This window comes from Pithys albifrons, chromosome 3, assembly GCF_047495875.1.
Source record: "Pithys albifrons albifrons isolate INPA30051 chromosome 3, PitAlb_v1, whole genome shotgun sequence".
Taxonomy (NCBI): domain Eukaryota; kingdom Metazoa; phylum Chordata; class Aves; order Passeriformes; family Thamnophilidae; genus Pithys; species Pithys albifrons.
The window spans coordinates 7,651,019-7,667,385 of NC_092460.1; the positions used below are offsets into that span (position 1 = coordinate 7,651,019).

At 39.1% G+C, this 16,367-nt stretch overlaps 1 protein-coding gene across 3 annotated transcripts in view; it reads right to left on the bottom strand.

Moving 5' to 3' along the window:
* The window catches only part of ATXN7 (ataxin 7), an 88,138-nt gene that overhangs the window by 27,367 nt on the left and 44,404 nt on the right, over positions 1-16,367 (bottom strand). For all 3 annotated transcript variants that reach the window (XM_071550322.1, XM_071550323.1, XM_071550324.1), the window contains one exon: positions 11,441-11,545. In XM_071550322.1, the coding sequence (XP_071406423.1) occupies positions 11,441-11,545 (105 nt within the window). The remainder of the gene's footprint in view (positions 1-11,440; positions 11,546-16,367) is intronic.

The window sequence follows — 16,367 nt, forward strand, 5'->3', positions numbered from 1 at the left end:
ACAGAACAAAACAAATATAGCAGGCAAGATTACTGGTTTTGTTGTTTTCTTTTCCAAGTGGGCAAGCTTAGAAGTTCCTCAGGTTTCAGAAAACTGGAGTGAGTCCAGGATAAAATGGATGACTGAGTACAGAGGAACAACTTGACAGTCTTGTTGGTGCACAATCAAGTGACAGCGTTTTATGCCTTAGTATCAACTCCACTTACACAACATGCTTGTTTATACCTGAAATACAAAATATAACTGCTGCTCATGTAGCACATGGGTACACACAGAGACCAAAGGTTTCAATACAGAAATATGTAATTTATAGGGACTAAAAATCAGAAAAGGACATTTAGTACATGAGATTTCAAAGCATACAGCCAACACTTATTGTGGATCACTGTCACCTGGACAACTGGGACAGGGCAGAGGAAATGGCAAAATAGCAAACAGGCCAGGGCTTTCAGCACATCCTAACTACCTGCCAAGCCTCCACCTCCCTGGGTACATCCTTGTGATCACAGAAAAAAGGGATGGGTACGCCCCCAAATGTCAGTGCACATCCTCAGTCTCAACACTGACCAATCCTATGGAGAGTTGGACTGAGAAAAGAACTTGTCATTACTAAATTTAAGTGATATTACCTGTCATTCTCAGACCATGGCAAGCCAGATGTGAGCATCAAGCCTTGTAATACTACACACATATATAAGTTTATATAATTTTTACAGCTATTAAAGTAGTCCCAGGTATTTTCAGAAGCTGAAAGGTGGATTGCTTTGTGAACCACATGATGACCTTTGGTCTAAGGGTACACAGCACTATGATGGGGACGGGACTGATCTGTGGCAGTTTACAAAACTTTCCTCTGACCTTACAGGTGGCATCTTTCCAGGCACATATATGTTTACATGTGGCTTGTCACGGGCCATAAGCCAAAGTGAAACTGAAGAAAACAAGTACTAGCCAGTCCCATGCCAATGATGAGCAGGGCCAGAGCTTTACTGAGTACTGTAAGGCTTCTCAATATCATCTAGGAGACTGAAAGAAATGAAAACAACTGTTTCACCACTTCCACCCTAATACACCAAAACCACAAAATGCTTATCCTAGGAACTCAAATGAAGACTTCAGACACATAGTAACTGAAGAGACACAGCCAATTTTCCTCTTGGAGGAGACAAGAATTCCACACGCATACCTACAGACAAAGATGAACAGCTCTTAAAACTCTCAATGTGCACCACATAGAGCTTCTCATCAGCTCAAATCCAGCTCCACAAATAATCCACAAACATCAGAAAGTGTCAGGCTCAGGGGTGGAAGGGTGCTCTCAAAAGGGCACACCTTCTACCTAACGCACAGAATTCACCACAACACGCCACAGAAACCAGGGCTTTTCCCAGAGCCAGACATGACAAACAGGTTCTTTGTAACCAGCAGGGTCACACACAGAGCACACGGCACAAAACCACTTCTGCCTGGCAGAGGTAGAAAATCCTCTGGGGTAAAAACATAAGAAGGTGACCTGGCTAAAAGAGAAGGCTTCTTTTCAAAAAGCTACTTTGTATAGAATTGTGAGTTAAAGGTTTTCTGACAATCTTGCCAAACAATCAGGAAAAACTCAGTTCTGTAGGAACTGCTTCAACCCTTCAGGAGCGTGGTCTAATTGCATCCTTTTCAAAGCAGTGCAAGGAGACAGTGTCATCCCAACCTGGGCAACTCGTTATCTGGGGAAAAGAGAACAGAAAAGAGGACAAGAATCTCTTGGCAGCATTTCTTCTTTCTGTAATACATCTTGGGGAAACAAAATGTAATTGCAGCCTTTGTGGTCAGCAACTCCCTCAGACATGGCAGAACTTGCATGAGGCAGCAAGAACAGGCGAAGTTTATCAGGAGTTTACATATTATACACACGAATAGCTTCTTCTCCCACACAATTTTGCTATTGTTCAAAGGATTAACCTATTGCCCTGCTAAATGACAACTGGAGAAACATCTACATAAACTATAGAGTAAAAATATTGATTTTCTATATAAACACTAGTTATGTTTTTGGTTCATCAATAGGAGATAATAGGGTTTGAAAGTATTTTGGCTGTTACTGCCCGAGACAGCTAATGATGGCCTATTAGTCAATAATAGCATCACAGACTTATGTATAATTGCATGTCATATTTCTCTATTCCTGTTTATTCTCTACATTTTAAAAAAAGATATCTGTAATTGTTTCATATTGTTATGGAGCTCTTACAGAGCTAATCCAAGATTTCTATTGAAAAGCTGCTTAAAACTTTGCTATAAAGAGGCACAACACAACATTCAGGAATCTGAACTGACTTCCAGGCCATTTACATTTCTTGGATATAATTATTTAGTGCTAAAACTGAATAAAGTCTAATGAGAAACTTTAAAAGTTGGTGTTAATCGTGCTCTTTCAAAATTAATTTCCATCTGCAATTATTTATTATTTTTTTAACTTATACATGAATCATGTGGTTATTGAATGCTACTCATCAATAAACTCACAGGTTTCATTGTATACAAAGTGTTATACACTCCCTCTTCTGGCAATATCTTAAAAACACAGTTTCTAGACCTTATGTGTATCACATACTACATTTTAACTGTATCATTACTTGTAAGAAAAAGACCTCAAAGAAGTATCATGTCAGTATCTGCAAGCTTGTTTTTAAAAAGCCAGCAAACATGTTAAAAATGAGTAAAAAAATAACAGGTGAAAATTACTTCATTTAATGCTACTTAACTAAACTAAGCAGCAGCCCCTAAAACCAAAATATCGATTTCTTTCAGCTTGATAAGAAAACTACAGTCTCAAGTTTTTAAAAAGTGTGGCACCTGCATGGCTACATTTTGGAACACTGCCTACTTTTCCTGGGGCAGCAGGTGAAGAAGTTCCTACAAAACCCTGTTTTTATGTAGGCCCAGCATGGATAACTAACTTCCACCTACCACACTGCCTGCTCTTCTCTTCAGCTGTAGAGAACTGGTGGGCATTCCTCACCGCAAAAGCTGCAGAAGGCTACACATACATCCTAGTCTCTAAAAGAAATATTATTTACAGTATAGAAAAAAAATTTTAAATAAACTTAAGAAGTCCAGTCAGAAACAACAAGGTGACCCATTAATTAATAAGTGCCCATGCACACATATCTGCCTCTCCTTCTTCCCCTGATGGTCAGTGCCTGAAACAGCCAGGAGAAATGTCCCAACCAGGACACAGTGTTGCTTCCTTCACCTCCCACCAAAAGGTGCAAAATCCAAAAATGCCACAACACCACACAAAACACATCTTGGCATTGCTGCCAAACATTAAGAGAGAGAAAAAAACAGTGAAAAGGCTTTTGTTTGTTTTGCCCTGTTTATCTGCTTCTCCTTTCTTTCACTTTTGCTTCTCCTTACAGAGCAATAAAACTGCCACTGCACCTACTTTATTCTCCCTCCTTCAAGGTCATTTTCTTCTACCTACCTTATTCAGCTTCCTCCTTATTGTCTTCATCTATTTCTTTTTAAATGTGTTTTACTCAAGTGCTTTGTTTTACATTTCCCTTTTTGGCTATTCCCCCGTGTCCTCTCTTGGACACACACCCACCCAGACTTCAAACCACTTAATCCCAGCCGTGCTGAGCCAGCCCTGCCCAAGCTGCCATCCCCCTCCTGCCCACCAGAGCTGGGCACTGCTGCCCCAGCCAGGTACTGCACAGTGTGCTGGGAGCACTGGTATCTTGCAAAAAAAAAAAAAGTGTAACTGATGGTTACCAATGAGATTTCCTATCTGAGCTAAGAAGCTGTGCTTGCAAAGAAAAGAAGGCTACCTCAAACACAGCAGTTGTTCAAGAGCTGGATGCTGGGATGAGAGGGTACAGTTCGTGCAACTGGAAACTATGTAATTCCATGGAAAAAAAATAAAAAAGGGAAAGAAAAGAAAAAAAGGACGAAAAGCAACAGGAATTATTTTCTTTGTGACAGTTCAATACTCAAAACGATTTTACAAGCTTCCCAGAACACTTCTCCCTGGAATCACAAAGCTCTGTGGTGTTCATCTGAGGTCTGCAGTTCTTGGAATCATCTATACAGCACATGAAGCTTCTGCCCCAAAAACAAATGAGAAAGTCCATATAAATCATTGATCTGCATGTGGTTAGCTTATGAAATTAAACTACTCCTAACCCCACTCTCCAACACCAAATTCATATCTCCAAGGCCCTGGCACATTCCCATCTCTCTTCTACAACAGCAGAAATCCTGCTCATTTTTACTCCTATTCAGGCTTCTTCCATCTCCCCCAGCCTTAAACGAGGTTGCAGCTTCATTTCTCTGCACTCAGCTCAGGGCGCTGTGCCAGACCCTGCCTGCCCATGGCCTGCCCTCGCAGTGCCACCTCCTCTGGCTGGGCTCTACTTGAAGGAGGGGCTGAGGCATTAGAAAAGGGCCCTTTCAGCTGTGAAGGAAACCTCCCAAGGATGTGGATCATGTAAGCTGATGCAGAACTGCCTTCCCTGAACCTGCAGAAAATCCGAAACAATGGTTGGGAGAGCCATGTCCTGCTCCACGTGCCGTTTCATCTCACAAACTGAATGCTGAGTGATGAAACTTAACATTGACTTTTTGATTGGTTAACTCTCAATGTCAATCATTTTTAATTGTAGACCTGATGCAACTATCCCAGTTGGCTTCTTCCAAAGTGAAGCTACACCAACAGTGTTGGTGAAGTCAAATACACCAACAGCCACGTTTTATTGGAACTACTTGTTCTCTTCAGATCTTGCACCCATCTATTAACCAACATACTCACTTTCTCCCTCTTGCTGAGCAACTATTTTTGTAAATGACAAGGAACACCACACTGCTTCCTCTTTTCTCACAAAGATAAATATCTTCGTTTTTCTTTCTTTCCTCTTGTTTTTTCACCATCAACATTTACCTTGAAAAGGGAGTAGCTCCCAACCTCCAAGCAAATACCTGGCAAGGAGATCACTATAAAGGAGCAGGGTTCTCATGGAACCCCTGCATAATAATTGTCTGTTAGACTGGTTTTAAATATTTTAACATTTTAGCAAGAACAGAATAAAAAATCTGTTCTCTCTTCAGCCAGTATTACACCACAAGGATTTGTGCATCTAGGTCTTTTGCTATGGCAGAGCACCATGAAATTCAATTTACACTTAACCAAAGCAGAACCTAAAGCACACCAAAGCACTTGAAGTTTGTGGTATTTTAGTGCACATGGTGTTGCAGGGAGAATAACATGAGTTACATGGTATGCAGCAAACAGAATAATCAGTATCTTTTTTAAATCTGAAGCTGAACATCATGGGTTTTTTCTTAGCTGATACTTTAAATTGCTTTATGTCTTCAAACACAGCTTGACAAATCCATGTACTCACAAAAAAGGAGGAAGTTTTACTAGAAAACTGCCATCAACTTCTCAAACAGGCTCCCTGTGCTTTCATGTAGTAAACAAAGACCACAGCCATTCCATTTACAAAAATAACCTTCTGCATGTGAACCGTCTGTGAGGCTACAACAAACCACAGCGCCCCGTGAAATCTGCCTGGCACATCTGGTGCTCAGCCAATGGCTTTGGGGTGCACATTTCAAAGCTCCAAAGATATTTACAGAGTTTCTTTCCAAGTTGTAGTATTTTTATTTAAAAATTACTAAATAGCCAGTTGAAACCTTTTTTCCCCTTCTGAAATGAATCCTGCATTGACCTCTGAGCCCATTCCCTTCTGGGAATATGCCAAGATGATTCTTGCAAAAGCTACAGAATTTCACAAATCTCTACCAAGAAATAAAACTAGTTGTTGCTGGACCCAGAGACTAAGATCCAACTGCTGGAACGAATCTGGACTGTGAGAGCTACTGGGAGAAGACTGCATTGGAAAAGAAGCTGTTGAAGCTGCCAGTGGTAATTTGTTAAATCATATACATTAACTCGAGCCATAATATGCCAAATGCCACCTGTGCATGTTTGGCAATATGCTTGGCAGATTGCTCAGCACATCTGTGACACACCACAGAATATTCAAGCTTTATTTTGGTTATTAGACTACTACAGAAGATTACTGATACCCAAGAAAATTCTTATGATTTATATAAACCCTTTTCATACTGCTTTAAAAAGACATTAGTGAACAGTGGACACTTAATTACTGAAACAAATTGCTTCCTGCCAAAAGTATGCAGGCCATAATGAAGGCTTATACCTCCAAAATGCGGATGAGCTCAGGCAATCTCCCATGAGGAAAAAAACCACACACAAAAAAAAACCCCTAACAACAAACACCCCAATCCTCAGGTCTAATGGCTTTGGAACAAGATTCAGTACATTCCTTTCTTTTCTTATCTGCTTCAAATGTTGCCTTGCACAGACACTTTATCTTTGACTTTCTAATCCATGAATCCACACTGAACACAATTTCTGTTCTATTCTAAACAAGCAACATCTGCACAACTTTGAAAAATAAAACTTAAAAATATTAAATACTGATGTCAGATCTTTCAGAACCATTAGCTGCTGCCAAATTTAACAAAAAGAGGGTAGGAGAAATTTTTTCTTCAATTCACGGCATGTCAGAAGAATCCAAATATATAACACTGCAGGGACTGCAATACTTAAATTATACATGAAACAAATCCAAAGTACAACAGCATATTGACAGAGATAGTTAAGAGATCATTTATCCCAATTAAAATCACAAGTATCACATGTTCTCTCCAAATCCAAGCACTTAACAACAGCACCAAAAACCCCTTTATGACTCACCAAAGTGGAAACGTGCTAACTAAAGGCAGGTGTGAGCCCTGGCTGAGGGAGGAAGGAACCTGGTTATACAATTAGATGAAGGAGATTCCAGACAGACCTTGCACTGACTTGCAGGATGGACCCAGGATCTGCCCTTTAACATAAAGTTGTGTGATAACTTCTCTATTCCCATCTCATAATCTCCTAGAAACCACAAAAGATGGGCAAATCTGTACTGTTAGCCCATTTCTGAATCCTGTGCTTCAGGTTTAAATGTGCACTGATTGGAAACAGAAACGTTGAGCGATCCCCCAGCAGCTCACAGGGCAGCAGCAGCAGGCAGAGCCCGTGGCAGTTGCTCACCTTTGCCACTGTGCCAAACCCATGGAAGTTAATCAAAACACTCAACATAGCTTTTTAATGACTCAACAGCCCAACACACTATCATCATCTCTGTCCAACACGTACTGTATTCATGGTTTTCACAATCACTACATGACTCACAGGCACTCTCAGTTTAAGTTTTACAGGTAGCCTTCATTGTTATTGCTGAGAGTTTAACCCTACTTTGTATTTAAGAAAACCGAGGCACAGAGGAAACACACAACTCTGAAAAAAATGAATTAGGAAAAAGTAGAAGGAAGAAACCCATCACAACCCAGTGCTGATGCTACTTTGACACTGCTGAGCTCTCTGCGAGCCACAAGCAGCCCAGCCAGGGCAGGGAAGCAGCTCAGGAGGCTGATAACAACAGGGAGATGTGATAAACCCGTGGAACGGATGAAATGTCAACGAAAGGTCACACAGCCCAAAACCCACAGCGCTTCAGGGTTTCCACAAACAACCTGGAATAACTGTCACAATGTCTTCCTCAAAGAGCCACCTCTCAGTGCAGTGCAAGAACTGCATCAAAAATGTCTTCATGGGAAGGAGAGAGGGGAAACCAAAGGGACACGGGCACATCCCCTGTCTTGAGGAATGGACAGCAACTTGACACAGCAAACTGATTTTTACTGTAAGAATTTCTATATTAAGAGAGGAAACAGCAAGGACTTCAGAAATACACCTGTTATAAATATAGAGAGAGGGTCTATGTGGCACTGAAGCTGGAGAGGCTGAAGTGAAGAGAAATACTCCAGCTGAAGAAAAACACTGTGCTTTCTCAGAATAGGTCATCATGATAAGTGATCTCAGGTGCTTCACCCACAAGACTCAATGCCTGAACTCTGTATCTTCTTTCCATCTTCCATCTCTGAACTGATCCTGAGTCATCCAGGGAAGATGCTGATACCATGACAGTGTGGCCATTGAAAAAGCAGCAGCAAGAACACAAGCAATAAAAGGCTTCAATCAGTTGTCCAGTCCCCCAGATGAAGCAGCAGGGATCTGACAGAACAGAAGAGTTGTCCTTGGCTGGCTGGCCTGCTCCTTCCCCACCATCTCTCCAGCAGCACTACCACCCTACACCAAGTGGCTACAGCCCTTGGAGTGCACTGACAGCCAGTTGATGGTCACAGAGGACAAAAACCACCACAGTCCCACTGCTTTTAACCTGCACGTGGTGTTACCCACACCAGCTGTACAAATCAAGGCTAGTATGTATACCAACACTATAGAATAAATAATTAAAATGGCAATTTATACTCCAAATGCCCGCTTGGATTGCCTCAAAAAGTAGAATTTAATTTTGAATTAGTGACTTTTCTAGTCAAATCTATGAAATAGAGTAATATCAGTTTTGTACACAAATCTGTGATTTGTATCAATACAGTATTTTAATAACAAGGTGAAATGTTCTAATGATTGAGGTGATATTTAAATTAATTCTGACTACAGGAAAAAAGCCAGGATATGTCCTGGAATGCACTTTTAGCCTACCTAGTTAAGTAGTTTATCACAAATATGCTTTGGAAGAAATTAATTAGCTCATTAGGTTTAGCTAATAGTTTGTTTAGCCTTCCTTTGACAAAAGTAACATTTCAAAATAGCATATTCTGCTATTCAGAAAACAAAATCCCACATGACAAGTTTCAGAGAACACCAAGTACAAGCAACACACACCACCAGGAACTGTAGAATATTTTAAGAGATTACTATTTCTCTAGTAAAAATTAAAAATAAAAGACACTAAGAACAACATCAAAAGATACAGCATCATTGATGCACTGTGATTTTTCAAAATTTGATAAAGTAACCTCTCCTTTATCAATCCTTGAAATAACACCACCAATAAAAAACTTAATTCAGGGCAAACTGACTGTGATGAATCCAAAGGGTGTTTTACTTTCTTGTTATGGTGATTGCATACTTTTTGTTTTAAAACAACTGTGTATTTTCACTTCAGCAATTCCCTTCTCCTGAGCTACGCTATGTTTAAAAAAAAAAAGATCATTGCCTGATATTCAATTATGTGCCACATTTATCAGCTTTCACATTCAATTTTCTAAAATAAGGGACAACTGTGTAAGGATTTCAAGAATGTGAAGGCTGATAAAAAGTTTGGAGAACTACTGCTACACAAAATCACCAAGTCAGCCTTCTTACCTTTCTGAGGCTGTTTGGCAAACTGAGGTCCTTTAATGATGTTCACCCCACCCAAGCCTGTTTTTCTCATCAGAATGACCCCGCCTGTTTCCTCTGCACCACAGCCCGTGCAGAGCCTCTTCATTGTTCAGAATGGGCTTAAGAAATACTAAGAATAACCTCACCATTTCCATCCTCTCCTTCTACACTTCTCAAAGTATGAATCTGCCACTGATGTAAGGTTTGCATCAGAGAAAGTTTCATGTTTAGAGATCACACTTCTACAAAGTGGTACAGAATGGAAACATTATGTGAGCATTTATTACTAATTTATTTTAAAATTATTATTCATGCCTTTGTTTCTTAGTTCCCTGTTCACTCTGTCCCTTTTAAATTGCAAACAGTGTTTACAGAAGAGTTTGAATTAACTTCCCATAACAAGTCTAACACTGGTACAAGCAGCATTACAACATGCCATGTTCTCATGTCCATGCTCAAGAACCAATGTCACACCTATCGACTCTCAAACTGCTCCTTCCACCTGCCCCTAAGGCTGTCACAGCAATGACCACACTGGTTCCTACAGCACAGATACCTGTTTGTCAGGCAGAATTTGGAGATCACCTTCTCTTTTCACAAAGACAACTCAAGTGTCCACAGCTCTCCATCACTACCAACCTAAGGCAGTTCCACATCACTGGCCTCAAGGTGGAATATTCAATATGCCATCACTCAGAACTGGGTACCACCCAGTCCTCCCCCATAGATTTATTTTTAACTGACAGAATCAATTTTGTATGATATTTTAGAAGGACTTATTGGACAACAAAGTGATATTCAGTGACAGGTGAGGAACTACACAGGCATGGAATGGACTTGCTCTTGGCTAATAAAAAGGCCTAGAGCAATCAGAGGAAGAAAAGCTGATGTCCTTTTCTTCTGGCTCCCAACAGCTCTGGGGAATTATATCCACAAAATTGCGTGTTTTAAAACAAAAAAAATTATTAGTACAGCCATCCACACAATAACAAGAAAACTAGTCAGAATTAGGACAGAAAACCTATTCAGACTCTTCTCCGAGTCACTCTGATGCCACTGCTGGATCCAGCAGCAAGCACAGTGGTCCATAAGGCAATATATCATAAAACCAAGTGAGAGGTAAAGGTAAGAAGTTCACCCTCTGCACAGCATAGAAAGACCCTTTTCCAGTCTCAAGGAGCAGAAGTGAGTATACCCTTCCTTGCCAAAGGGCTGGATTATTTAAGATGCAAAAAAAATTATCCCCCGTTCTCAATGTCAAGAGATGTTCCCTCCCCATATCCAGCATCTTGTATCCTTGTAAACACCAAGGGAATCAGTGCACTGGCCTAGAAAAAACAGAACATGTACAAATACATGCACACAGAAGGAGGATGCTCTGTCCATCTTTTTTGTTAGCACTTGGTCAGAAAACATCTCATGGATTTCTCAGGAAAAAAAAAACTGAATTCCAAAAACCTCCCATCCAAATATCAGCATGAAATTGTTTTGAAGTTAATTTCTAGTCTTGAGAAGAGCAAGAAAAAGCAGAACTGTCAACCTTCCCCAGTCAGGTTTGTAGGAAGCAACTGAGCACTTGAACTGGCTTAGCATTTCACGTTTTCTCAGTCCTCTGTAAACACTGGCCAACCAACACAACAAGAGCTTCCTTGCATAGTTTATACACAAAACCATCAGACTAGTAAAAAAAATACAAATTGACACTTGTGAAAATAAATAAAACAAGCCTACTGGCTATTGGAAGCTTACTGTGTTTTACAAATTTTGTTGTAAGTTTAGCTTTCAGCTCAAGTTCACAGTTCACTTGTGCAAAAATAATCTGTATAAATATGTAAGGAGACATGACAGACACAAACACACTGAACACACTGGCTGTGAAATACACTGGATACGTCACTTTGAAATGGAACTGTGCGTATGCAGCATTTCAAGAAAGCATTAAAGAATTAAAAAGAACAAGATCTTTTCATAATTGCATTACAATGTATATGAAATTATTAAACACAGGTTATGTTCTTTGACATTTTTTATAAAGATCTATGTACCATCAATTTAAAAAAAAATTGCCAGGCTTAATCCTGATTTAACCTCACCCTTAATTATTAAAAATAGTTAAGCACTTACCATAATGTGATTGAAATGCCTGTGGTTTTACGACCTGATTACAGTGGTTACACATCACCAAATAGAAATCATCATGAGCCGGGCAAAGACCAAATATTGGCATATCTAAAAACAAAAAGACAAAATGGCATCTCTCAGCTGCTGACAATTATCGAAAAACAGTTTAATTACAGAGCCATGACACTAGTGTTGAATCATAATTTTAAGACATTTGTATCAAATTTGAAAATGAGGAAAAAAGAGCATATAATGCAATAGATAATTTTGTGCTGGAGTATTACAAAAGCAAAAATCTTCCTACAAAGATAAATGCAAAATGAGTGATTACTCGTAGAAAACATCTATTAGAAAATGATTTAGGACTGATTATCTTATACCAGATGCAAGAATGTAATAAAAAAAGACTGACTTCAATTGACAAACACAACGTAAGAGGGGATGGTTTATGTGTTCTGAAAGGGGTTTGGATTTTATTCCAATAACATTAAATGAATTCAAAAGTGAACTTTATTTTCTATTTAATTTTTTAAACCATTTTAAACACACACTCATTTACCAGGCAGTATTACATGCCTAATGGTTTTATTTGTTCAACAGTGCATTATAGTCCAGCCATCTGCTGCCAGAGATCCACGTAACAGCTACACAGGAGAGAGAGCTGGAGATAACAGTGTTTCAGAGCACGTGTGGATTTTGGAGATAACACACACACTTGTAGACTTTTACTAGTAAAATAAAACTTCTACAATTTTGTTTTTAAGAATACAGTTTCTTAGTAACATATTTAACATTTATAACTGCATTCAGAGACCACTAGGGAAATAAATTCAGCATTTACTACACAACTTAAAGGTATATCACATTTATATAACTAAAGATGTTATTCAATAACTAAAAGACAAAAATAAGAAACATGAGCATAATATGTGCCTAAGAGATCTGTGCCACTATTTAAAGATTTAAAATTGATAGAAGCAAATTTATTTTCCTATGAAAACCCTCAAGTAATAGATTTATCTTAACAGTAACTTATTTTCTAAGTTAAACTTATTTACCTCTGTGCTAGAACAGACCCCAGAGGTTTGCCTATATATATTTTTAACAACCACCACAGTTTCATTCATTAATAGAAGAATAATTATGAAATAAATTGAGTGTGCCATAACACAAGGTAACCCCTGGCAGAACACCACCATCAGCCCTCCAGAGCCCCTTGGACTCCACTTTGCCTCTCACAGACAGAACTTATCCACACCAGACTTGTAGAATTAAGGACTTCCCTTGTAGTACCTTCATCATAAAAAATTAACTCCTTTTCTTTAAAAAACAGAGGGTCCATCCCAGGTTTTCCAAAAACCCCATAGTGCCACATCAACACTAAGCAGGATACCTGCAATAACAGCTCCAACTGGATTTTGCAGTTGGACACAGATGACCAAGGACACCTGACTTGGCTGAGAGAGATCACAGCTACTCATTTAAGTCACAGGCACCTTTTGCAACTGAGGTTACATTAAATAAACAAATAATCTCATTTGCACTTCATTAAGTAGTGACTCTTACTTATTTATTTATATGAAATTTATTGAATAAAGCATTAAGACCTCCAGCACACCCAAGTACTGCAAATCAAGCAAGGCTAGTAAATACATGCTGAGAGGGGGAAAAATCAGATAGGAATAATAAACTTCTATTTTTCAGTATCTACTTTCAATGATGCAATCTTAAGCTAGGTAAGAAAACAAGTATAAACTTAAATGTCCTTGCTAATATTTCATGCAGGAGCTCTTTGGGTATGCCTGCATATAAGTTTCCACATGGAAAGCACATACTCCAGGTCACTTCCACCTGCCTACCAATCCACCAGGATGAATGGGACAATAACTGCGTGCACTGCCTGATATTTACGTTGTTAATGGCCCACGGAGAGGCTGCTACTGTGTGATGTCCAACGAACTGTAAATCCACATCCTGGAACCTGTTCCCATAACTACACCTTTCAGACCGCACTGGATTCTCAGACTTTACACCAAAGGGTACAGAATGCAAGGGGGAATAGTTAACATGAGAGAAGGAGTGACTCTCTGTCTCCTGCAAAATAAAACACTCCTGGATACTTGTCTGGGACATCACATACAAGTACCATCACTGTAAGAAGTCTTTATGAAAATTTGATGGCAATACAGAACGACAATTTTAAATGACAACTGAAACAGTTTGGCAGAAATGAATGTAAACTAAAATGTTTTCCTATTTCAGTTTGGGGATCCCAAGAAATTTGAATAATTTGTAAGTATCCTTTACACTGTGAAACACATCTTCAGTTTTAAAATCTTAGCTCCAAGTGGCAGAAAGCAATGACAGACTACCAGGAAATACACAAACTCACAAAGCACTATTCTAAGAGTAAAACCACTTGACACAGAGAAAAGGATTTGCTGCACACTTAAAAATCAGTGTGATTTCAAAAGAAGGCACAAGGCTCCAGCCAGATCACAAAAATCAGTATAAAAGATGTTCTACCCCACTGGGATCTCCTAGAGCACCAACAACAGATCAGAATCTCAACGTTCCAGTGAGAGAGTAGCAAAGATTAGAGCCCCCAAATGTAACTCCTTTTGTTTTCTCATATGAGGTAAAATAAACAATAGCTTTTTATTACCAAAGCATTTATTTTCAATTCATACAATTAAATTCTTCTGTTAGAGAAACTTACAGGGCCCTAAATAACAGCAGAGTCTGACCACGCTGAGCACGGTGTGAACAGCCCAGAAGGGCCACACAGTGGGTACCAATGGGCAAAAAGCAGGACAGGACCAGTCCTTCATGGAGCCCTGAACAGCAGCTTTAACCTTGGCTTTGAAACTGTAAGGAGTGTGACACAACCGAGATCAGTTAAGACAACAGGAAGAGACCTGAATCCACACTTCCAAACCCAGGAACTCCACTCTTAGTCAGGTAAGTTCCCATGTCTCTATTATACCTCACTGTCTTTAATTGAGCAGAGCAAGAGCAGGTGTCAGTGAATCTTATTTCTGTGTTCCAACAGGGCAAACATCTATGTGACACCATTACAAGAATGACAAATGAGACCATGCATGTATTAGAGAATAATATACAGAATAGCTTAAAAAAAACTTACATAAGAAGCGTGTGCCAGGAGCAGGTGACAGATGCCTAATTTTTCCTGTTTCCCTCAGCCACTTATGAAAGTTCCCAAGTCTTGCAGTTGATACTCTAATATCTAATACTTTATATATGTTTCACTTCATGACATGCACATTCTCTATTTAGGAGTCTAATGAAGTTTACGGTATTTCAGCAGTGCCATTTCAATGCACTGTTCCCCTGAGTTTGGAGATTACTTTCTGAAATACTTCACTGCCAATGTAAAGCCCATGTTTCCCAAGGAAGAGCCTACAACCATGATTCATATGTTCCTCTTTTGAAGCTGGGCTCATTTAACTCTCTCCATCTGGGAATATTTTTCAAGGTCAAACTAAAAAGTTAAATCAAGACCTCAAACCTTCCATGTATTTTTCTATAAATCTCATATTTTTATGGTATCAATATACAGACACCATTATAAGAGCTGCTAGTTACATTAATTCTAAATCCAGTTAATTTACCTCTGTAATAGGAAACCTCTGAACATCATGACCCACAGAATTCACTTTTCCTTTCAAATGTAACTGTTTTTAAAAAGGTAACTTCAAATGATGTATTGTTGAACTCTACCAAGACTGGAACAAGCCCATGCCATACAATGAGATAACTGCATTACTTGAGTGTGTAATAAGGAAAATGCTTCTTATTTGGAAAAAGCCAATACAGCATCATTTTCTGACAAAAAAGGAAAAACAGTAATAGACAATCTGGCACATCATACATCGAGTAATGTGGAGTTCAGCATGTCTGATCTGAAAAACTTTCTAACACTGAGCTCCCATCTCCTCTGAAACACAAAGTGGAAATACCTAAGTGATTCAATAATTGTTCAGTATTTCCAGCATTCTCTTTCAGGGCACCTACACAACAAAAAAAATCACACTTGTGGTCATTAAAACCAAGTGTGTCGGTGTTCTCTCAATCTCACAATTCTATTACTTAACACACACAACAACCTAAACCCCCTCAGAGAACAGGTCATCAGTTCACATTTACTTATCCACTACATTCAGTGATGATCACAACTGCAAATTTCTATTGGATTCTTTTTAACCCCCACAATTTATCAAATTTCCTACAAATCTTATTGTCCCTTTTCAGACAGGGACCATTGCACAGTCCAACTATCCTGGTATCCAATAAGACAACATTCCTTCTATAAACAAAGTATCACCAAAACCAGTGAGTTTAAGACCTTCAGGACAGCAATTTCCAGAGGAAGAGGGTACAAGGAGCCCTAATTGTGGCTGTGTGCAGAGACCAGAACACAAGTTTTACTTTCCAGAAGTCTGCCTACTGCAACTGAAAAGAGGAGGAGAGTGAAAACTGAATCAGAGGAAAAGAAAGCAAAACTACCAAGGGCAGAAGTGAAAGGGCAAAGAACAAATTATCAGAGTTACAGCAAAAGAACAGAAATCTTGATAAAAATGCAACATGAATATGTAAAAGCTCAGCAGAAATATTTTTCAGGCTAACCAAAACACTGCTAATGCTCATTCTTCCCTATCCATTCCAAGCATAAACATCTGCTTATTAAGATTATTTTTTAATGTCTCAGTCTGATTTACCACAAACAACACACATACTGCTCACAATTTGGGGTAATTTGACAATGGACATTGTACACTGATACCTGATGTGAACAGGAAAAGGGTTTGGATACAAAGATCCATCCCCACAGCATAACATGCCTCAGCACAATGCCAACCTGGTTATACTCCCAGAATATTTTTAATCACTATAATTAATATTAGATAAA